The sequence below is a fragment of the Microtus pennsylvanicus genome, chromosome 10 (genome assembly GCF_037038515.1).
Source record: "Microtus pennsylvanicus isolate mMicPen1 chromosome 10, mMicPen1.hap1, whole genome shotgun sequence".
Classification (NCBI taxonomy): Eukaryota; Metazoa; Chordata; class Mammalia; order Rodentia; family Cricetidae; genus Microtus; species Microtus pennsylvanicus.
This window is the reverse complement of record NC_134588.1, coordinates 22,986,798-23,010,183: the sequence shown is the minus strand read 5'-3', so window position 1 is coordinate 23,010,183 and position 23,386 is coordinate 22,986,798. Positions and strand designations below refer to the sequence as shown.

The 23,386-nt window shown below is 45.0% G+C and overlaps 1 protein-coding gene across 8 annotated transcripts in view; it reads left to right on the top strand.

The window, feature by feature from the left end:
• The window catches only part of Zranb3 (zinc finger RANBP2-type containing 3), a 163,119-nt gene that overhangs the window by 116,854 nt on the left and 22,879 nt on the right, over window positions 1-23,386 (top strand). For 6 of the 8 annotated variants that reach the window (XM_075987784.1, XM_075987786.1, XM_075987783.1 and 3 more), the window contains 4 exons: window positions 515-634; window positions 4,565-4,684; window positions 8,418-8,597; window positions 11,259-11,411. In XM_075987784.1, the coding sequence (XP_075843899.1) occupies window positions 515-634; window positions 4,565-4,684; window positions 8,418-8,597; window positions 11,259-11,411 (573 nt within the window). Of the gene's footprint in view, window positions 1-514; window positions 635-4,564; window positions 4,685-8,161; window positions 8,342-8,394; window positions 8,598-11,258; window positions 11,412-23,386 lie in introns of those variants that run through there. The other 2 variants (XM_075987791.1, XM_075987790.1) reach the window with 2 other exon arrangements.

The following is a 23,386-nucleotide window of genomic DNA, read 5'->3' as shown; positions in this document are numbered from 1 at the left end:
TCTTGTTTTATTATGATTTCTATTACTACAATGAAACACTATGACCAAAAGCTTCTTGGGGAGGAAAGGGTTCATTTCACCTTACAGCTTCTAAGTCTGGTAAGTAAGGTGTGTATCTAGTCCATGGTGCCTCCCTCCCCCTGCTGTGGAGCTGCAGGGAGATGAGCTGCATCCCCACCGCAGGTTGCCTTCCCAGTACTCGGAGCTGACCAGGGACTGAGAGGAAACTTGGCACCAAAATAATTTTCCTATGCTTTAAATGGATTTCTCCGCGGCATTTTGTCCCACCAGCACCACTAAACAGCAGTGCACGTACTCGGGTAGCTTTTCCACACGCCCTGCATGTGGGTTCCAGCTTTGTAGGCTGCCTAGGGACACCAGCTGGAGGTCATGGAGATGTATGTCTAAAGATACTTCCTGGGGTCGGGAGCTTTCTGATTTTTCCTTTATTAAAAGTGACACAGTGCTTTATTACAAATTTTGATGGTGTTACTAAACCTGACTTTATATTCAGGCAGGTGCAGTGAAGGACTATATTAAGATGCTGCTCCAGAATGAGTCACTTAAATTTCTGGTCTTTGCTCACCATTTAACTATGCTCCAAGCTTGCACAGAAGCAGTCATCGAAAACAAGGTATTGTGATTTTTTTTTTATAAAAGAATTTTTAGAAATGCATATTTTCACCATACTGAAAATCACTTTTAGTCCCATGATTTATGTGGATGATGTTTTTATAATATATTGTTTTACCAATAATTGAATATTTTCTTACAAATTTTAGTAATATTATACTAATATCATGGTATATTGTTTTCTTCTTTATATCGATCTTAAATTTTCCTTTGTCTAGTTTATCTGAGTTGACAAAGCTATTCTGTCCTGACTTCCTAAGGGAGGCCTTCCCTGTTTCTGGAGATAACACACAAGAGTGGTATGATTGCAGACATATCTAAATGTCGCTAATGGGAGAGAACACAGTGATGAAAATCACTGCCCCCTAACTTTCAGACCTTTTAAGCTCACGGGCCATATACTCTATGGGAAATTGTCGTTACAAATGAGTATGGACCCATTAAAGCACATGGTTCATGTGAGTGGCCCACTCGGTTGACCAGGCCGTACCCACAAGGTCAGTGATCTTCCCGGAATCCTCCGAGATCCACTCCAGTTTCCAGTATTCACATCAGAGATGGTGTCTCCCATTGTTCATTTCAAAGCATTTCTTGCCATCTGCCCTGTGCGTGCTTGGGGCTTGCACAGGTGTGTGGCGGCAGCTGTAAGAAACATCCTGGCAACTGGTGTGAACCTTGTACACCTGGAGCAGTATGGCCAATGTTTTCAAAGACAGAACTAAAGCCATGCTAGTCACTAACGTGTGTTTGTAATATGTTCTGGTGTCTTCCTTCACAGACAGGTTTATGATAGCATAGTGTGATGTCATAATATGAAAGGTTCTATTGATTTTCACTCTGAGAAAGACTTCATTAACTTTACAAGTAATCTTTAAGTCCTTGAAAAAAATAGATTCCTATTACTCTCCCATTCTGAATTTATTTAATCTTAGATTTCCTAGATTCTGACCCAGGCACAGCAGTCCGCTCTTTTGCTCGCATCCATTGTGCTGATGTGCTGGCTTCTCTTGCAGTTAAAAGTGTAGCTGTCCATGGAGCAAGATGGATTTCTCTCCATCTTCCCACACTCTGACCTAGTGTTTTCTTTAGAGAGATCCTGAGAGGATTTCATAATCTGTAAGGGATACTGAGTGGTTCATTGGTCAGGTTAGATATACTTTGTGAAGAAACAAAGTTACTAATTTAGGGCCGGAGAGAGGACTCAGTGAGTAGTTTGCTTTGTGAGCATGAGGAACTAGGATGTAGTTGCTATCTTAATCCCAGCACTCCTACAGTGAGATGGGAAACAGAGACAGGAGCACCCTGCTAGCCTGCTGTACACGGTGGAAAAAAACAGAGACTCCCCTCAAACAAGGTGGAAAGCCAGGACCAACCCTTGAGGTTGTTTTCTGACCTCCACCTCCACACTGGGGCAACCACTTACCCACACTCACACATATGTCCAGGTATGTAGGGTTTTGTTTTGTTTTGCCTTGTTTTTAAGAATCATTTAATGATACTTGGACAGATTGATTTGGAAATTAGAGCTCAACTTTTTTTGTCTTTTGGCTTTTCAAGACAGGGTCTCCCTGTGTAGTCCTGGCTGTCTTAGAGCTCACTCTGTAGACCAGGCTGGCCTTGAACATAGAGATCCACTGTCTCTGCCTCTCAAGTGCTGGGAATTAAAGATGTGTGCCACACTGCGCTCCAGACTGGCAGCTTAGCTTATTTTTGTGAGGCTGGATTTGTTCTTTTTAGCTATTTCTAACACATGGCTGTTTTCACAGCATAAACTGTTCTTGAAGACAAGTCTGTTCAGTTTAACACTTAATGAGTCTCTGTTTTTTAAAGGTGTGTGTGGGTGTCATAATTCCTCACGTCAATGGATACAATCATCTCACATAGTTCTTTCGAGTTTAATAATGTGGAGAAAGAGGTCATGAATGGTAGATTTAGAGTGTTATTTTCCCAGGTAATGTTTGGTTGTGTTTCAGAAACACTTATACCAGTCTCCATACTTCCCTAATACCTGAATAAAATCATCTTTCCTCTCACATCTACTTTTCATTTTAGTCTGAAGTAACTTATCCTGTGACCCTAAAGTTACTCTTACCTACTGCCTAAAGGTTGCCTATGAACTTTGATAGAATTTTACTGAAGGAACATTTGCTTTATTTTTTTTTTTGGTTTTTTTTAAGTTTATTTATTTATTAAAGATTTCTGTCTCTTCCCCGCCACCGCCTCCCATTTCCCTCCCTGTCCCCCAATCAAGTCTCCCTCCCTCGTCAGCCCAAAGAGCAATCAGGGTTCCCTGCCCTGTGGGAAGTCCAAGGACCACCCACCTCCATCCAGGTCTAGTAAGGTGAGCATCCAAACTGCCTAGGCTCCCACAAAGCCAGTATGTGCAGTAGGATCAAAAACCCACTGCCATTGTTCTTGAGTTCTCAGTAGTCCTCATTGTTCGCTATGTTCAGCAAGTCTGGTTTTATCCCAGGCTTTTTCAGACCCAGGCCAGCTGGCCTTAGTGAGTTCCCGAAAGAACATCCCCATTGTCTCAGTGTGTGGATGCACCCCTCGCGGTCCTGAGTTCCTTGCCCGTGCTCTCTCTCCTTCTGCTCCTGATTTGGACCTTGAGATTTCAGTCTGGTGCTCCAATGTGGGTCTCTGTCTCTATCTCCTTTCATCGCCTGATGAAGGTTAATATTCAGGAGGATGCCTATTTTTTTTTCTTTGGGTTCTCCTTCTTATTTAGCTTCTCTAGGATCACTAATTATAGGCTCAATGTCCTTTATTTATGGCTAGAAACCAAATGAGTGAGTACATCCCATGTCCCCCCACCCACCCCCACCCCGGAGAAGGAGCTGCGGGCAGGCCTGCTTTTTGTCCCACCCGGCTCCCACATGGCTAGCTTAGTCCTGGAAATAATAACATGGAAACTGTATTCTTTTAAACACTGCCTGGCCCATTATATCTAGCCTCTTCTTGGCTAACTCTCACATCTTGACTAACCCATTTTTAATAATCTGTGTAGCACCACGAAGTGGTGTCTTACCTGGAAAGATTCTAGTGTACGTCCATCTTGGGCTGGAGCTTCATCGCGTCTGCCCTGGAGAGGAGTGGCATGGCGTCTGCCTCACTTCCTCCCAGCATTCTGTTCTGTCTACTCCACCCACCTAAGGGCTGGCCTATCAAATGGGCCAAGGCAGTTTCTTTATTAACCAATGAAATCAACAGATTGACATATGACCTTCCCACATCACCCCCCCACAGTGACGCACCTGCTCCAACATGGCCACGCCTCCCAGTGCTTCCCAAACAGTCTCACCAGATATTCACATGAATCTCTAGGGACCATTCTCTTTCAAACCACCACAGTGGAATTAAGATGCATTAAATATAGCTGGGCCATGGTGGCACACTGCTTTAATCCCAGCACTCGGGAGGCAGAGGCAGGAAGATTTCTGTGAGTTCGAGGCCAGCCTGGTCTACAGAGCTAGTTCCAGGACAGGCTCCAAAGCTATGCAGACCCTGTCTCAAAAAAAAAGTGCATTAAATGCATTAAACAGAAAGCCTATCTTCAAGTAGGTTAAAAAGTCAGAAATAAGGGTAGGCAAGATGGTTCAGCTTGTCGTCAAAGGTACTTGTCACCAACCTGATAACCTGAGTTCAATCACTGAAACCCACATGGTAGAAGGAGAGAACCAGCTCCTGTAAGTAGTCCTCTGACCTCCATATATGTACGTGTGCATGCCCAAACACACACAATAATACGTATAATAAAATTTTTAAGTAACAAGTTGCTATATTCTGTTAATTCTTACTGTGTGACATTTGCTGATGTGCCGTTTTAACCAGTTTGTATCTTTATATGACTACTAAAATAAGTCATAAAATATATAGAATAAGAAGGCTGCCTAGGGCTTGTCTAATTTTGCCATTTCCCTTATTCTAGGCTCGTTACATCAGGATAGATGGAAGTGTTCCATCTTCAGAAAGGATTCACCTGGTTAATCAGTTTCAGAAGGACCCCGATACTCGTGTGGCTATCCTGAGCATTCAAGCTGCTGGCCAGGTAAGAGACTCAGGTCTAAGTCTGATAAAAAAGTGTCATGAAAATAACAAAAAGTCCATTAACGCTAATTTTGGTTTATAAAATTGTATTTTATATATGGATGCTTGCTCTAATAATTTCTACTTCAGAGTGCTAGAAAACATAATAGAGGTCAGCCTCTTATTTTTATTCTATGAAAACTTCACTTATGTATTGTAGTCATGTCTGCCCCTTATCCCCTTCCCTTAGCTCCTCTCACCCTCATCTAATGCATCTCCCTCCCAGCTTCATTCCTTTTCTCTAAGTACCCCACTGAGTGTCCAGTTAGTGCTGTTCTTGTGCACATGCGTGCAGAATCAGCCACTGGGCGTGAGCCTCCTACCATTGACTACCCTAACCACAAAGAACAGTAACTCGGGTTGTCCTCTGGCCTTAGTGTATGCACGCACACAATTAATTAGTGTAATTTTATCATTCAGATTCTTTTGCCTTGCACAGTAAGAGTCCCCCAAAGTCCTTAGGGCCACATCCCTTCTAGCAGTTTGTTTTTCTTTTTTGTTTGTTTTTTGAAAAGAGGTTTCACTTTATTATCCCTTGCTGACCTGGAACTCACTCTGTAGACCAGGCTGGCCTTGGGCTCACAGAGATCTACCTGCCTTTGCCTCTCAGAGTGCTAGGATTAAAAGCATACACCACCACATCTGGCTTCTTCCAAAATTTTCCTTTCTACTCCAAGCAATGATCTCTTCTTTTTTCTCTGTGTAATAGCCCTGGCTGTCCTGAAACTCACTTTTTAGATAAGGCTGGCCTCTTACTCACAGAAATCCCTCTGTCTCTGCCTCCCCAGGGCTGGAATGAAAAACGTGCACCATCATGCCCAGCCCCCAAACAAGGGCCTCTTATTCAAATCTGTAGTCCAATTGGCTTGCTGGAAAGGAAGGCACATTGCCTCTCAGTAAACAGCAGTTAGTTCATGGCCCCAGCTACTACAAGGGCATCTGGAAGAAGCAGCCTTTAGTCTTTGTCTTGGTTACTTTTCTATTGCTGTGACAAAGTACTATTGCCAAGGCAATTTATTTTAAAAAAAAAAAAGGCTTTAATTTGGAGCTTATGCTTCCGGAGGGTTATATTCCATGATCATCATGGCAGGCAGGCACGGTGCTGGAGCAGTATCTGAGAGCTTACATCCTGATCCACAGACACAAGGCAGAGATTAAACTGGGAATGGCATGGCCTTTTGAAACCTCAAAGCCTGACACACCTCCTCCAACAAGGCCATACCTCCTAACCTTTCCAAACCGTTTCCACCAACTAGGGACCAGGTATTCAAATAGATGAGCTGATAGGGGTCATCCCTATTCAGACCATCACAATTCAGGTTGCCCACTGAGAGTCAGGTGTCATGTTAAAAAGATCTGAGGAAAGTAAGTATTACATAAAAGAGTGGCAGTTATAGCCTCACTATGTAAGAGCGGATCGTTTCAGATTTATGTTGTTTTTATGTTTTGATGTGAATGTCTAAACCAGATCATTGCATTTAGCATGGGGGAGGCTAACTGAGCATCTGAGCATACGGCCATGGCATACAGCTGTTATAAGTTAAAGAGCAGTTTTACCCAGCTAGTCGAGGTCTATAAAATTCTGTGTGTAGAAAAACTGTTGAGGACCCACGAGGAGTTGTCTCAGTACTTCCTTATGTTGGATTAAGCTTCCTAAAATCTGACACATTTATCGGTTAGAATGTTCTAGCCATACAGAATATCACCAAGTACCTAAAGTTAGAAATGGGTGACATGGTAAGTAAGATGAAACCAGACAGGAAGGGCAGGGCTATTACGAGCTTAAAATATGACTAAAAATAAATGACATTTTGAAATTAAGAATGTACAGGGCACTCATATTTTATTCAGGGTAGTGCTCCTGAAGCGCTTACATAAGTCAGCACTTATATACTTGAAGACTGATATGCTCGTAAGAACAAAAGGAAGAAGTAAGGGTGTTGTCCTGGCTGATATCTCATACTGTAGACTGACTACTTCTTAGAATGATAGTGATCTTACAAGCATGGTCATGTGTGAGTCTCAGGGGTCTGGAATTGTAGCTCTAGAATCATTTACCTTGTTTGTTTGGTGGTTTGTTTCTTTTTTTCTTTGTTTCTCTATTTTTGGGTTTTTGAGACAAGGTTTCTATATGTTTCGCTCTCTGTCCAGGAACTCACTAGGTAGAGCAGGCTGCCTCTGCCTCCTGAGTGCTAGGATTAAAGCCCACGCCACCATGCTGGGCTTTTGCATCTGGTGTTTTGAGGGTGGGGCTCCCCAATTAGTCTAGGCTGACTGGCAGTGAGTCCCAGGACTCTGTCCATCTCAGCCTCCCGAGTGCTGGAATCACAAGTGCACACCTCCACACTCAGCTTTTTACGTGAGTTCTGAGAAAAGAGCTCAGGTCCTCACATCTGCAAGGCGAGTTCTTTCCTGACTGAGTTGTCTCCTCTGGCCTACTTAATGAGTAATCAATAAGTAGGGCAACAAAGTATGATTTTGTTATAACAAAAATATTTTAACTTAAAGTAAAAATAACAGTTTAATAGTCTCAAAAAAAAAAAACAAACCGTCCATCACAGAAGCTCTAGTCCTTGTGAACAACATGAATTAAACCGTATTTCTAAAGCAAGGTAGACTTTTTGTCGTCTGCCCACACCTTCAGCTGTATACATGCTTCAGAGTTCACTCAGCCGCCGCTGTAGGAGCTGTGCATCCTGACACATTTTCATGATTGGATGTAAAGTAAGACTTAAATGTTTTTCCGCCACAGTATTTCGCGTTCATGCAAACGGCAGTTGCACGGAGAATACAGCGGCTGCACGACACGCTGAGACTAGTGGCAATAAACTTGAGGGTCTTAGAGTTGTCGCAAGGGAGATTTCACAGGAGGAAATTGCATGGCTAGAGACATGTTCCCCTCGCTTTCCAGCACAGTGGATTGAATTAAATGACGAGCATGTCAATGCTTGATGCCTAGTTGCCATGGATACCATGCGCTACAAATCATATTCTCTTTTATAATGTATTTTGTTAGATTTTCCAGCAGTAAAGTGAATCGGACTCTTCCAAGGGATAAAGTTGGTTTTGTTTGTATGTTCAGTGCCCATAAACCTGCCTATTGAAGTGTCTTTAAATATGTTTCTTGTAGCTCACTTGAGTATTTCGCAATAAGAAGCCCTCATCTGCCGTTCATGAATTAGATCTTCTTAATTTGTCTTACCTCGCATGACTCACTTGTGTTAAATTTCTTAGTGTTCTAGTTTCATCTCTGTTGCTGTGATAAAAACACTTTGGCCAGAAGCAATTTAGGAGAAGAAAGGATTTACTTCAGCTTACAGGTTATAGTCCGTCATTCAGGAAGGTCAAGCAGGGCTTGAAGGAGGAACACTGCTGCCTCGCTCACTCACGCTCAGCTGCCTTTCTTACAAAGCCAGGGACAGCCTGCCCAGGGGACGGTGCCACCACAGCGAGCTGAGCCCTCGTATAGTTGGTAACAGTCAAGATGATCCCACAGGTCAGACCGACCTGAGCAGTCACTCAATGTCTTCTCCCTTCTCAGATGACTACATGCTGTCAAGTTGACTAGAACTCTTGTTTCCTCTCCTTTTAATGTGTTCAGGAAGGCTTTATGTTACATGTGAGTTTCGTGCTCTGTGGATATATCTCATGCTCAGCTTATTTGTGCCTCAGTTCCTTTGCTTTGTTTTGCTCAGGGTCTAACGTTTACTGCTGCAAGTCACGTTGTCTTCGCTGAGTTGTACTGGGACCCTGGACATATCAAACAAGCTGAAGACCGCGCTCATCGAATTGGACAGTGCAGTTCTATGAATGTTCACTATCTTATTGCAAACGGTACTCTGGACAGCCTAATGTGGGCACTGCTGAATCGAAAGGTAATGCTTGAGTTCTAATGGTCTGTGTACCACATGGGTTAGGAGGCTGGGCTTTAATGTGTCCAGGCAAAGGCTACGTACGTATGCCAGAATAACAGTAGTAGAGACTAAGATCCTAAAGGACTCGGTTGCTCCTTCATTACTTGAAGCGCCATACCAAGGCATCACTTTCCAAGCTTGGCTATTTTTTTTTGTAGTATCAAACAAATTTAATTTTTTTTAGTGTTTACTTTTTTATTGATTTTTATTGAGCTCTACATTTTTCTCTACTCACCTCCATGCCTCTCCCCTCCCCTTCAACCCTCTCCCAATGGTCCCAATTTACTCAGGAGATCTTGTCTTTTTCTACTTCCCTTGGCTATTTTTTTCCAAGCCCCTCCCTTTTTATTTTCTTTTTTAAAAGAAGCTTTTTTTTCTTTTTTCTCTTCCTTTCTTTCTTTCTTTTTTTTGTTTTTTTTGAGACAAGGTTTCTCAGTGTATTCTCAGTGTAACAGCCCTGGCTGTCCTGGAATTTGCTCTGTAGACCAGACTATCCTCAAACTCAGAGATCCACTTACCTCTTGAGTGCTGGGATTAAAGGCGTGCAACCACCACCATCCAGCTAAGATTTATTTTTAACTCTGTGTATGTATGTATGTATGTATGTATGCATGCATGCATGTCCGTGTTGGGGTGTGTACACATGCGTGCAGGTGTCTGTGGAGGCCAGACAAAAGCATCAGTTCCCCTGGAGCTGGAGTTACAAAGGCTGTGGGCTCAAGGAGCCAACTGTGGGTGCTCTGCTAGAGCTTTTAACTTCTGAGCCCTCCCTCTCGCTCCTCTGGGAGCCCTTTGTCTATTGTTTTCTCTTCCTCCTGATTTTCTCATGTGCTAAGGTTGACTCAGGGCCTCGACTGTGCCTCACACATGCTTCAAGTGTTTTCATGGCTGCTCCTGCTGCTGTAGAAACGAGGCGAGGATCCCCAACTTGCCTTGGTAGTCTTTCTTCCCTTGTTTGGTTTTCCAGCCAAGCAGGGTTGTGCTACAGGTCTGTACAGGTGAAGAAGGCTGACAGGCTACCCTCGCTCTGTCCCATTGCCTGTGAGTGCTTCCTTCCCAGCTGACACTGTTTCTACAGATACAGTCCTGTCTGCTTCTCACTCTTATTAAGTTGGCTGATTAAATTTGCGTTCTTGCCCATGCCAGCTGTTATTTCTCATGGCCTCTTGGACATACCTCAATGTTCTTTGCAAAACATTTTTTCTCATTTGCACAGTCCAGATGGGCCAAGAATTTCCCGAAATTGAAATTACCTTTTTGCTTAACAATTCCGTCTGTATTTATCTCTTTTTCTGTTTACCCCATGTGGTCAGAAGGAGCCATGTTGCTCCCTTAGCACATCCTCGGAAGTCTCAGAGAGATGTAGTTTTATTGCTTGCAAGTTCTTCCAGAAATAACTAGAACATTGTCCCCACAGTTAAGTTCTTGGCTTTTGAATAAAGTGACCTTTCCTCCAGTTTCCAATAGCATGTTTCTCATTTTCATCTGAAACTTTATCAGAATGGCCTTTGCAATCTGTATTCCATCAACATTCTGTTCGTGATTATGTGGGTGTTTTTTAAGAAGAGAGATGCTTGCGTTGTTGCTCTCCTTGTTGACTGGAAATACCTTTAAATTTCCATTTGTGGAATTTCCCAGCATGTATACTTGAACTCCCAGCCTCTACCCATTACCTACCTTGTAAACACTCGCTCACCTCCAAGCAGCAACCACACTTTTGGAGCACCAACTTCTGTATAAGTAATTTGAGCTACTACAATAAACTCCCATAGAAATAAACAGAAATGTAGTCTGTCGCTAGTCCCATGGAAGTGGACCCCGCATTCATGACTAATTACTTCCCCAAGACCCCGTGTTCTCATATCAGCAAATGGAGAGTAAGGGTTTCACTGTAGTGAGACAAGGTCGGGACACAAACGAACATTTCTTCTTCTTCTTCTTCTTCTTCTTCTTCTTCTTCTTCTTCTTCTTCTTCTTCTTCTTCTTCCTTCCTTCCTTCCTTCCTCCTTCCTCTTCCTCTTCCTCTTCCTCTTCCTCTTCCTCTTCCTCTTCCTCTTCCTCTTCCTCTTCCTCTTCTTCTTCTTCTTCTTCTTCTTCTTCTTCTTCTTCTTCTTCTTCTTCTATTTTTGAGACAGACTTTCTCTGTAGTTTTTGGTGCCTGTCCTGGATCTAGCTCTTGTAGACCAGGCTGGCTTCGAACTCACAGAGATCTAACTGCCTCTGCCTCCCTAGAGCTGGGATTAAAGGTGTGCGCCACCACCGCCCAGCCAAACGAGTTCTGAGTATTAAGTATAAATATATGTATAATTAGTGAGTTCTGAGTACTGAATATAAATATATGTATAATGACCAGTCATATTTTGGGAAAATATTCAAGTATATAAACATTAAAATAAAATTTTCATGAAGAAAGTGAATATTGTACCATGTTTTTGTTAAATCTCCCCAAACAGTTGCTAATTAAATTATAATTTTGAATAATCTTATTACTAAAGTCACGATTTCTTAAATGTTAAGTCATACAGGGGTACCTTTGTGACTTCAGAGCAGAGTCGGGGCACTAATCAGAGTCAGCTGTGGGGTGACTGTGGTATGATCTGGTCTTCATGTGTCCGCTCACAGGCTCAGGTCACTGGGAGCACACTGAATGGCAGGAAGGAGAAACTCCAAGCTACAGAAGAAGACAAGGAAAAGTGGGGTTTTCTGCAGTTTGCTGAAGCATGGACCCCAAGAGACAGTTGTGAAGAGCTCAGCAAGGATGCTGTGTTCACTCATGTAAGAGAATTTTTTTCTACTTTCTTTTTATGTGTGCTTTATCTGTGCGTGCGTGTGTGCGTGTGTGTGTGCGCGCGCAGGCTTTCACTTGCTTTCACAGCAAGTACTTTGCCTGCTGAGTCATTTCTCCTGCCCCTTTTCTCTACTGGAAAATGTACTTTATCATTGTAAACAGAAATTCGTAATTAATTATGTTCTATATGAGAGGCTGTTTTGCCTAAAGCTAGAAAACATCAAGAACCAAAAATTAACTTTGCTACTGGACTTGCTGTTTTCCAACAGTTTCAAAACTTAATGCTCAGTTCTCTCGGAAAAACAACCTGAATAGAATCTAACCTTCAGAAGATAATACTGGAGAAAATATTTTTATGACCTTGAAGGTGGGGAAGGATAATGGTTTGCCTCAAAATACACGTGTAGTAAAAAAAAAAGTATTGAGATACTGACTGTAAAAAAATAAAATAAAAAAAAACCTTTTTGTTTTGTTTTGAGACAGGGTTTCCTCTGTGCAGTGTTGGCTGGCCTAGAACTTGTTCTGTAGACCAAGCTGGCTTCGAACTCAGAGAGAGATCTTCCTGCTTCTGCCTCTTGAGTGCTATGATTAAATAGACTTTTCTTTGAATTTTATTTGGCCCAGACTTGAAGCTGGCCTTTTCTTTAAGGAGCTTTCTACTTCCTTTTACTATAAGATACTATTTGAAAATCAGGATTTTTTTTTTACTCCTTTGGGATATCATTGTTTCAGGGCTTTCTTTTTCTATGTGAAAAACTGCATGAAAACATGTATTTGCACGGAAAGCTAACTATGTACTGTGTGTGTGCCAGCCAAAGAACAAGTTGCGGGCAGCCGCATTCTGTCTCCCGTTGTGGGTCACAGGGATCACACTTGGATTCTAGAGTAAGCCATGGATACTTTTACCCTCTGAGCCATCTTGCCAGCCACGATTTATTTATGTATTTATTTTATTTTTTGCTTTTGTTTTAAACCAGAGTAGAGTTGGTTTCTTTTGTTCTTTTATCTCTGTTCTGGCAGAGAGAAACTGGGTGTACCTAGGAGTGGGTCACTGTTGAATTTTTTCAGCTATGTGGTACTGATCTTTTTAGAAAATCTAGAGGGATGGAGAAAGCAGTGATTTCTTTTTCAAGGCACTTTAATACATTTTTTTTCACTTAGCTTATTAAATCCTTACTCTGTCACCCTCCTCCTTTGAAGACAGACTCTTTGTGGAGTTTGCAGATGTGAAGGGTTTTCCGTTGCTGTTCCAGTCATCCATTCGGTGTCTTTGTGGAGGTCAGCCTGATGCCCCAGACAGCATTTGTAAAGCAGGTTTATTAATTTTGTTAGAAATGGGGCCGAGTGACAGGAGGCAGGATGGCTCCTTGCAGAGGCCTTTGATCAGAGTCTATTAACCGTGACGTCGGCACTCCCTCACGTTGGCGGCCTGCTCCCTGCTGGATCAGCACCAGCTTTGAAGTGCTTTATTGTTTTTATGAGTTTGTCTGCATTTCCTTTTCCACTCTTCAGCTCTAATAACTGACTTTTACCCTGTCATCAAGGCCAGGGGATTTATCTCAAAGGACCCTGCGTTTACCTTGAGGCCAAAGAGAGCTGATAGAGGTCCCCAGCCTTTCAGGGAAAACACACATCAACCATCGTATGCATTTCGCAACTCTCATTCCCAGGACTTCTCACCAAAGGCAATATTTTTCTTTTGTTTTTATTTAACAATGATTGAACAGAGGATAGGGACACAGCAACTGCTAACCATGTAACTAAAGAGAGGAATTTCTTCTCTGTCTCCCAAGAAGCAGCTTCACCTCAAAAGGAGCTAAGAGAGGCTTTATTGAGATAAATGTGAGTGCCCATGGCCTGGCAGCGTGCATTTGGGCTGCTCCAAATAGCAAAGGCCAATGTGGAAATGGTTCCAGGAAGTTTTTATGGTTACAGGATGGAAACAAGTCGTAAGTCAAGGCATTCTGACACCCTAGTAGAACAGGAGGCAGGCAACTTCCAGCAGAGTGGGGCAAGCTCTGCTATCGATTTCAGATGCTGTCTGCTGATGGGCGCTTTGGGGCTGGCGGAAGCTTGGGAGTGTTTTTGTATGTCCCAGAAAGCCTCACAGAAGAAGGCCAGGGAGCCAGGCGTGGTGGTATATGCCTATAGTCCTAGAACTCAGGCATGGTGGTATATGCCTATAATCCTAGAACTCAGGCATGGTGGTATATGCCTATAATCCTAGAACTCAGGCATGGTGGTATATGCCTATAATCCTAGAACTCAGGCATGGTGGTATATGCCTATAATCCTAGAACTCAGGCATGGTGGTATATGCCTATAATCCTAGAACTCAGGCATGGTGGTATATCCCTATAGTCCTAGAGCTCAGGCATGGTGGTATATGCCTATAATCCTAGAACTCAGGCATGGTGGTATATGCCTATAATCCTAGAACTCAGGCATGGTGGTATATCCCTATAGTCCTAGAGCTCAGGCATGGTGGTATATGCCTATAATCCTAGAACTCAGGCATGGTGGTATATGCCTATAGTCCTAGAACTCAGGCATGGTGGTATATGCCTATAGTCCTAGAGCTCAGGCATGGTGGTATATGCCTATAGTCCTAGAACTCAGGCATGGTGGTATATGCCTATAGTCCTAGAACTCAGGCATGGTGGTATATGCCTATAATCCTAGAACTCAGGCATGGTGGTATATGCCTATAGTCCTAGAACTCAGGCATGGTGGTATATGCCTATAGTCCTAGAGCTCAGGCATGGTGGTATATGCCTATAGTCCTAGAGCTCAGGCATGGTGGTATATGCCTATAGTCCTAGAACTCAGGCATGGTGGTATATGCCTATAATCCTAGAACTCAGGCATGGTGGTATATGCCTATAATCCTAGAACTCAGGCATGGTGGTATATGCCTATAATCCTAGAACTCAGGCATGGTGGTATATGCCTATAATCCTAGAACTCAGGCATGGTGGTATATGCCTATAGTCCTAGAACTCAGGCATGGTGGTATATGCCTATAGTCCTAGAGCTCAGGGCACAGAAGCAAAAAGGTTGCTGCAAGTTCAAGGTCTGCCTCATCTACATAGCAAGTTCCAGGCTGTGCAGTGTTCAACAGAAGGAGGGGATGGGGTACTGAAGATTGCACAAGAAGGTTTTGGCTCCACTTTTGCAGCTTTTATCTTCCCACAGTCCGGGAAGTGCTGTCAGTCTCCCACAGTCCGGGAAGTGCTGTCAGTCTCCCACAGTCCGGGAAGTGCTCCTCAGTCTCCCACAGTCCGGGAAGTGCTGTCAGCTTCCCACAGTCCGGGAAGTGCTCCTCAGTCTCCCACAGTCCGGGAAGTGCTCCTCAGTCTCCCACAGTCCGGGAAGTGCTGTCAGCTTCCCACAGTCCGGGAAGTGCTGTCAGTCTCCCACAGTCCGGGAAGTGCTCCTCAGTCTCCCACAGTCCGGGAAGTGCTCCTCAGTCTCCCACAGTCCGGGAAGTGCTCCTCAGTCTCCCACAGTCCGGGAAGTGCTGTCAGCTTCCCACAGTCCGGGAAGTGCTGTCAGCTTCCCACAGTCCGGGAAGTGCTCCTCAGTCTCCCACAGTCCGGGAAGTGCTGTCAGCCTCCCACAGTCCGGGAAGTGCTCCTCAGTCTCCCACAGTCCGGGAAGTGCTCCTCAGTCTCCCACAGTCCGGGAAGTGCTGTCAGCTTCCCACAGTCCGGGAAGTGCTGTCAGCTTCCCACAGTCCGGGAAGTGCTCCTCAGTCTCCCACAGTCCGGGAAGTGCTCCTCAGTCTCCCACAGTCCGGGAAGTGCTGTCAGCTTCCCACAGTCCGGGAAGTGCTGTCAGCTTCCCACAGTCCGGGAAGTGCTCCTCAGTCTCCCACAGTCCTGGAAGTGCTGTCAGCCTCCCACAGTCCGGGAAGTGCTCCTCAGTCTCCCACAGTCCGGGAAGTGCTCCTCAGTCTCCCACAGTCCGGGAAGTGCTGTCAGCTTCCCACAGTCCGGGAAGTGCTCCTCAGTCTCCCACAGTCCGGGAAGTGCTCCTCAGTCTCCCACAGTCCGGGAAGTGCTGTCAGCTTCCCACAGTCCGGGAAGTGCTGTCAGCTTCCCACAGTCCGGGAAGTGCTGTCAGCTTCCCACAGTCCGGGAAGTGCTGTCAGTCTCCCACAGTCCGGGAAGTGCTCCTCAGTCTCCCACAGTCCGGGAAGTGCTCCTCAGTCTCCCACAGTCCGGGAAGTGCTGTCAGCCTCCCACAGTCCGGGAAGTGCTGTCAGTCTCCCACAGTCCGGGAAGTGCTGTCAGCTTCCCACAGTCCGGGAAGTGCTGTCAGCTTCCCACAGTCCGGGAAGTGCTGTCAGTCTCCCACAGTCCGGGAAGTGCTCCTCAGTCTCCCACAGTCCGGGAAGTGCTCCTCAGTCTCCCACAGTCCGGGAAGTGCTGTCAGCCTCCCACAGTCCGGGAAGTGCTGTCAGCCTCCCACAGTCCGGGAAGTGCTGTCAGCCTCCCACAGTCCGGGAAGTGCTCCTCAGTCTCCCACAGTCCGGGAAGTGCTCCTCAGTCTCCCACAGTCCGGGAAGTGCTGTCAGCTTCCCACAGTCCGGGAAGTGCTGTCAGCCTCCCACAGTCCGGGAAGTGCTCCTCAGTCTCCCACAGTCCGGGAAGTGCTCCTCAGTCTCCCACAGTCCGGGAAGTGCTGTCAGCTTCCCACAGTCCGGGAAGTGCTGTCAGCCTCCCACAGTCCGGGAAGTGTTCGTCAGCTTCCCACAGTCCGGGAAGTGCTGTCAGCCTCCCACAGTCCGGGAAGTGCTGTCAGCTTCCCACAGTCCGGGAAGTGCTGTCAGCTTCCCACAGTCCGGGAAGTGCTGTCAGCCTCCCATAGTCCGGGAAGTGCTGTCAGCTTCCCACAGTCCGGGAAGTGCTCCTCAGTCTCCCACAGTCCGGGAAGTGCTGTCAGCTTCCCACAGTCCGGGAAGTGCTCCTCAGTCTCCCACAGTCCGGGAAGTGCTGTCAGCTTCCCACAGTCCGGGAAGTGCTGTCAGCCTCCCACAGTCCGGGAAGTGCTGTCAGCTTCCCACAGTCCGGGAAGTGCTGTCAGCTTCCCACAGTCCGGGAAGTGCTGTCAGCCTCCCACAGTCCGGGAAGTGCTCCTCAGTCTCCCACAGTCCGGGAAGTGCTGTCAGCTTCCCACAGTCCGGGAAGTGCTGTCAGCCTCCCACAGTCCGGGAAGTGTTCGTCAGCTTCCCACAGTCCGGGAAGTGCTGTCAGCCTCCCACAGTCCGGGAAGTGCTGTCAGCTTCCCACAGTCCGGGAAGTGCTCCTCAGCCTCCCACAGTCCGGGAAGTGCTGTCAGCCCATCAGCCTGTAGGCGCTTCATCACAGGTGTGACTTTTCTCTGGGAACTTGGATTCTCATTGGTGATGAGATGTCTGTCGGGTCAGATCCTATCTCCTATTCAGAAATGCCAACTTTTAAGTTCCTTATTTATCAATCAAAAAGAGAATCACTTGCTGGGATTAAAAGACAACTAGTCATGAAGAATCGGATATTGTCCATGACCCTACTACAGTGACTTTTCTAAGTGCAAGCATGCCATACGCTATCCAATAATATAGCTTTACTAGCTAATAAAAATAGTTTGCCTTTCTGTGTTACTGCCTCTCTAAGAAAAAATGGAAATAATAAAGTCATTTTAAAGTAAATCACAGAGCTGGAGAGATGGCATGTTGGTTAAGAACACTAGCTGCTCTTGCAGAGGATCCAAGTTTGATTCCCTGTACCCAGTACACAGGAGCTCACAACTGTCTGCAACTCCACTTCTAAGAGATCTGGTGCCCTCTTCTGGCCTCTGTGGGCACCAGGCATGTATGTGGTGCATAGACATTCGTACAGGCAAAACGCTCATACACATAATATTAAAACTAATAAATCTTTAAAAAAAAATAAGTATCCGTGGGGCTGTTGAGATGGCTCAGTGGTTAAGAGCACTGGATGTTCTTCTGGAGGTCCTGAGTTCCAATTCGCAGTATCTACATGGTGGCTCACAACCATCTATAATAGGACCTAATGCCCCTTTCTGACATACAGGTATACAAGCAGAGCACTCATACATAAAATATAAATAAATTAAATAAAAAATATAAGTATTCTGGCAGCATGATATGCTAAACATTAAGCTGTCAAGTTGGATGTTGGAATTTGAAGATCCTGGCCTGTCATAGTGAGACCAACAAACATTTCTTTAGCCTCTAAGTGACAGGGAGTTACATTATTGATAAGTGTAAAATTTTTAGAAAACATGATTGTTTGGGAAATATTAGTGCCTTGTCCTCAGACCCTTTGATCTCTGGATTCAAGTACTCCAGGAATGCCAGTGTCACCACTCTAGAGGCGTTGGCACCTGGGAGAAGGCAGCCAGTAAATAAGGTGGGCTAAAATCTCATGCAGTGGCCAGCTTTATCCAGAACCTCGGACAGTATGAACTGTGAGGGTTGAGAAGGTCCCCCGAGTTCAAGCTGTGCACAATCACAAGGACAAGCTGCTCGAGGCAAAACCATGTTTTTTCCACAGAGGCAAATAAAGGATACTTTAAACATTCAACTGAATAACAGCAGAAGCAATAATGAGTAATCTGAAGTAAACTCACTCCTATCTGATACCTCTGGGAGGAGCAAAAAACACACTCCAAGAACAATCCCAGGTTTTGAAGAAACTGAGAATTCAAGACTCAGTTTTCTCTGAGTGTTCTTTCTCACAAGCACTCAGAATTCTCCACACATGACGCCATCCATTTTCCAACAGTCACCAACACTAAAAGTGGATGCTGAATAAAAACTCAGCTTCTAATAAATGACAATATAGAAATCATTAGCGAAAGGGATGTTGTAGTTCTCGCCTACAGTCTTAGCCCTCAAGAGATAGGTGCAGGAGGGCCAGGAATTCAAGGTCTCTTTCTGCTCTGTATCAAGCTCAAGGCCAGCCTGAACTACAGAAGCGTGTCTCAAAAAAAAATTTACTAGAAGCATTTTAAAAAACAAAACAAGAGCAAACAAACAAAACCCCGGCATCTTATGTATCGCAGGCTGCTCAGTCTCATCGTGTAGCCAAGGATGCCCTTGAACTTCTGATCCTCCTGACTTCACAGGCCGGTGCACCATACCTGGCTTCTTATACCTGCCATGTCCTAACACCTACCTATCTGCTGATGGGCACAGTGCCGTCACTGTGTCTCATCTCAGAATATTACACAGTGTGTTTTGTTTTAAGTTGCATGGCATTTGAGTTCTTTTTCTTTAAGAGGTGTGTGTGTGTGTGTGTGTGTGTGTGTGTGTGTGTGTGTGTGTGTGTGTAAAAGAGGGGGGAGTATGCCTATAATTGCAGGTGTCACTGAAGGCCAGAGGCATGGGTTCCTCTGGAGCTGGTGTTTGTGGGCTGTGTGATGTGGGTACTAGAAATCAAACTCGTGTCCTCTGCAGTAGTGCTTGCCCTTGGCCCCTGAGCATCTCTCCAACGCCCACATTTGGGTCCCATATCTCCTTCCAGTACAGTGGTTTCCCAGAGTCCTACACTTTTCTCTGCTCACCTCATGCAGTGTCCCTCTGTCAGCTGTGTGGCAGTTCTTACACCTGTGCCCGTTCTCCTCTCCGAGTGCAGTCTCAGTGATGTACGGAGGACCTACAGTGGCATGAGTCGTGGCTGCACAGGAGTTCCTCTGAATATTTATCTACCAGACTTTAAAATATTAGTCTTTGAAGTTGGAAGGATTTGCAAGAAGTGTTCAGATACTGCTGCGAAATGAAAGACCAGAAATAGTGGCCTCCACCTGTTATCCTAACACTGGAGAGGCAAAAGCAGTAAGATCTGGAGTTTAAGGTTACCCTTGGCTACTGAACAAGTTCCAGGCCAGCCTGCGTATACAGTACCATCTCTCAAAAAAGAAAACAAAAAAAGAAAATTCATACTTTGTGGGTGGGGATACGGCTCAGTGGGTAAGAGTTCTTGAGCAAATGTGAGTTCAGAGCCCCAGCCCCTACATAAAAAGCCAGGTATGGCCCCCAACATCTACAACTAGCACTGTGGGGAGCTAAGACAGAAGGCTCACTGGGGCTTGCTGCACAGCAATCCCATCTGAGGTCTGGGTTCAGTGAGAGACTTCACCTCAATGCAATAAGGCAGAGAGAAGTAGAAGAGGACACCTAAATGTCCTCCAGCCTCCCTGTACAGTCGTGGGCATCATTCCCATGCACACACATGCACGACTACATGCATAGACATTTACTACCAGTGTACATTTCTCATGTGTGAACACTTGGTCCCTCTTTATCTACTTTAACTTGGTAAGAGAAAGGGAGCTAGTAAAACTCATTTTATTCTCACGACTTCATCTTTTGGGTTACACAGTTCAGTCCCAGAGGCTGTCTGTGGCCTGCAAGACCACATATCACTAATACTTCTCTGTTCCCAGCCAGCACATAATAATTATCTTTAGGGTGTATCAAAGGGATTTTTCTACGAGTCATGGCTGCTAAATGTCAAAGAAACCTCATCAGTGCCTCCCTGCTCAGCTGCCCAGAGGCTCTAATCAGGAAGTTCAGCTGATGCTGGGATCAGGTCTCTAACTGTCACAGCATTCTCGTCATCCACCTTAGCCGTCCCTGTAGCATAGGTAGCGTTCTCGCTAGTGCCCTGTTTGCAAGAATCTTAATCTTGGTGTATCCTTTGGTTTGAGAAATTATTACAGTTATTTTCCAGCCACTGCCTTGTTCCTGGAGTTTATTTGCTGAGGTCTCGGACTGTCATACCCAGCGGCACGTGAGTTCCAATCAGCACGTCACTGCCACACACTGCTGGTGACGGCGAGCGTGGCAGAGCTGACCTCTCTGAGTGCAGTCTCACCGCGAGCGTGGCAGAGCTGACCTCTCTGAGTGCGGTCTCACCGCGAGCATGGCAGAGCTGACCTCTCTGAGTGCGGTCTCACCGCGAGCGTGGCAGAGCTGACCTCTCTGAGTGCGGTCTCACCGCGAGCGTGGCAGAGCTGACCTCTCTGAGTGCGGTCTCACCGCGAGCATGGCAGAGCTGACCTCTCTGAGTACAGTCTCTCGCTGCTGCACATCCCTCTCAGTCTCTCTAGCACAAAACGAGAATTTCTCAGATGCTACTCTCCCAAACTAGTTACTCCTTTTTTTGGCACAGGGTTTCTCTATGTACCCCTGGCTGTCCTGAAACTCATTCTATAGATCAGGCTGGCCTCGATTTCATAGAGTTCTGGCCTCTGCCTCCCAAGTGCTGCCCTGTGTTAATTCTTTAAAAAAAAAATCTTTTAAAAAATAAATAGCTTAAGTAATGGCTTCCTTAAGGTCAACTATATTTGGAGGTCCTGAGAAGTAATTGCTAGAAGATTTCTTTAAGGGTTTTTTTTTTTTGGAAGATTGCTTTCAAGAACTCCTATATGCTTTTTCCCCTTTCAATGGTGAGCTGGCTAGGTAAGTGTGTAAAGAAATAAATCATTGAAAACATAGACTGAGGGATTGGGGGTGACAAGAGGAGAATCGGTTGTAGTGCAAGTATGATGACTAGAGCTTGGGTCTCCAGAAGCCACTAAAGTCAGGTGCCCGTGGTGGCCCACTTGTAATCCCAGCACAAAGGAGGTGGAGACATGGATCATCAGGGCAGGACAGCCTGCCCGACTAGCCAAAACAGTGGACACTGGGTTCAGAAGAGACGCCGCCTCCGTTTATAAGATAGAGAGTGATTGAGAAAGACACCCTTCATCAATCTTAGGCCTACACCCAACGATGATGGTATTTCAGTAAAGCAGAGAGCTCAAAAGATGCTGATAATATTAAACACAATTGAATGTATGTGATAGCTCACTAATGTGTATTTCATATATAACTATACTGACTGTGTTAGTTGTGCTTCTCCAGAGTAACAGAACGTATGGAATGGCTCTATCTATATAGAAGGGGATTTATCAGACTGGCTTATAAACTGCAGTCCATATGACCTAAGAATGGCTGTGTGTGAAAGTCCAAGAGTCCATGGGGCTGATGTCTCAGCTGCTCTTCAGTAGACCCTGGGATCCTGAGGAATAGGCTCTAATGCCAGAGAAGGAATGGACTTGTTAGCAAAGAGCCAAAGCTTCCTTCTTCCATGTCCTTATATAGGCTTCCAGCAGTGTGTGGCCCAGATTAGATCTGGATTAAATGTGTGTCTTCCTACCTTGAGACCTTCATTACCGGCACGTCTTTTCCCCCTCTCAGAAAGAAATGGGTTAAAGGCACAAAGGCACATCTTTCTACCTCAGAGATCCATATTAGAAGCGGATCTTCCTGCTTCAAATTAAGCAAAAATCCCTCAGAGGTGTGCCCTCAATTTGGGGGTTTTAGTTCATTCCAAATCTAGTCAAGTTGACAACCAAGTGTAGTAATAAGGGTGGCGGGGCTGCGTCCCCAACACCCCATCCACCTGGCTAGCTTATGCCCGAAATAACAACACACAAACTGTATTCATTTAATCACTGCTTGGCCCATTAGCTCTAGCCCTTACTGGCTAATTCTGATATCCCAATCAACCCATCTCTAATAAACTGTAGCACCGGTCTTACCGGGAAGATTCTAGCCTAAGTCCATCCTGGGTCGGAGCTTCATTGTGTGTGCCCCGAGAGGAGAGCTGTGGAGTCTGAGCTCACTTCCTCTTCCTCCCAGCGTTCTGTTCTGTTTACTCCTCCCACCTATCTTCTAACCAATGAGGACCAAGCAGTTTCTTTTTATTTAACCAATGACCTTCCTCCATCAACAAAGAATAGCCCTCATACTGACATATGCTTTATTTGCTCCTCATTAAAAAAAAAAGTTTTAAACCATGTATCCCCCCCAAAAAAATCAAAACAAAAAGAGGTCGCTGGGTGGTGGTGGCGCACGCCTTTAATCCCAGCACTCAGGAAGCAGAGGCAAATGGACCTCTGTGAGTTCAAGGCCAGCCTAGTTTACAAAGGGAGTTTCAGGACAATCAGAGCTATTGCACAGAGAAACCCCACCTTGAAAAACCTAAAAAAGAAAGGGAAGGAGGAGTAGGAAGAAAAGAAGAATAAGAAGGAAAGAAACAGAAGGAAGGAAGGAAGGAAGGAAGGAAGGAAGGAAGGAAGGAAGGAGGCAGTTGAGGGGGTAATGTCACAAAATTGGAAGGAAACAGATGGAGGAAAAGACTTTAATATCTTTATCACTTTTGTGTGATCTGCACCCTGGTGACCACCACTGCAGTTATTAGAAAAGACAACTAGACTAAACCCAATACACCTCATTGAGACTGTAAGACTCTTCAACAAAACTGTTATTGATAACGATACTGTAAAGTCTTCCTTGTAGAACTTCTCTTAAATGTGAGCAGATACATTAAATAGCTTAATTAGGCCTGGTGAGATAACTCAGTGGGTAAAGAACCCTGCTACTCTTGACCTGAGTCTAATCCTCGGAGCACACATGGTGGAAGGAGAACTGTCCCCTGCACATTGTCCTCTGACCTCCCACATACACATACATACATGCACATTCAAAATAATAAATGTAATTAAAATACTTTTAGGAATAACCTAATTAAGGATATTTATATTTTAGGCCCTGTGTGTGATTCATTTATTAGAACAGGGCTTTGGCTTTGTAGTGGTGATGAAAGGCCACCAGCATTGTGTAAAACTTTTCTCTTGAAAATCAGATTGAACTCTTTATTCCAAGAAAGGGCCACTGGTAAAACAAACAGTGATTGAAGAAAGCAGAACGAAACAAAGTAAAAACGTCCTTAATAGTCACAGAAAAATAAAAGGGATTGTTGTATCTATGAAAAATAAGGGAGAAGTCAGCAAATAGGGACAGAAACCAATGTTTGTATGCCAAAATTAATGATTTAACAACAAGGAAAAAAAGATAAGGAGGAAAGTGCCCAGAAAGAACATAATACAGAGAAAGCAGCCAGGC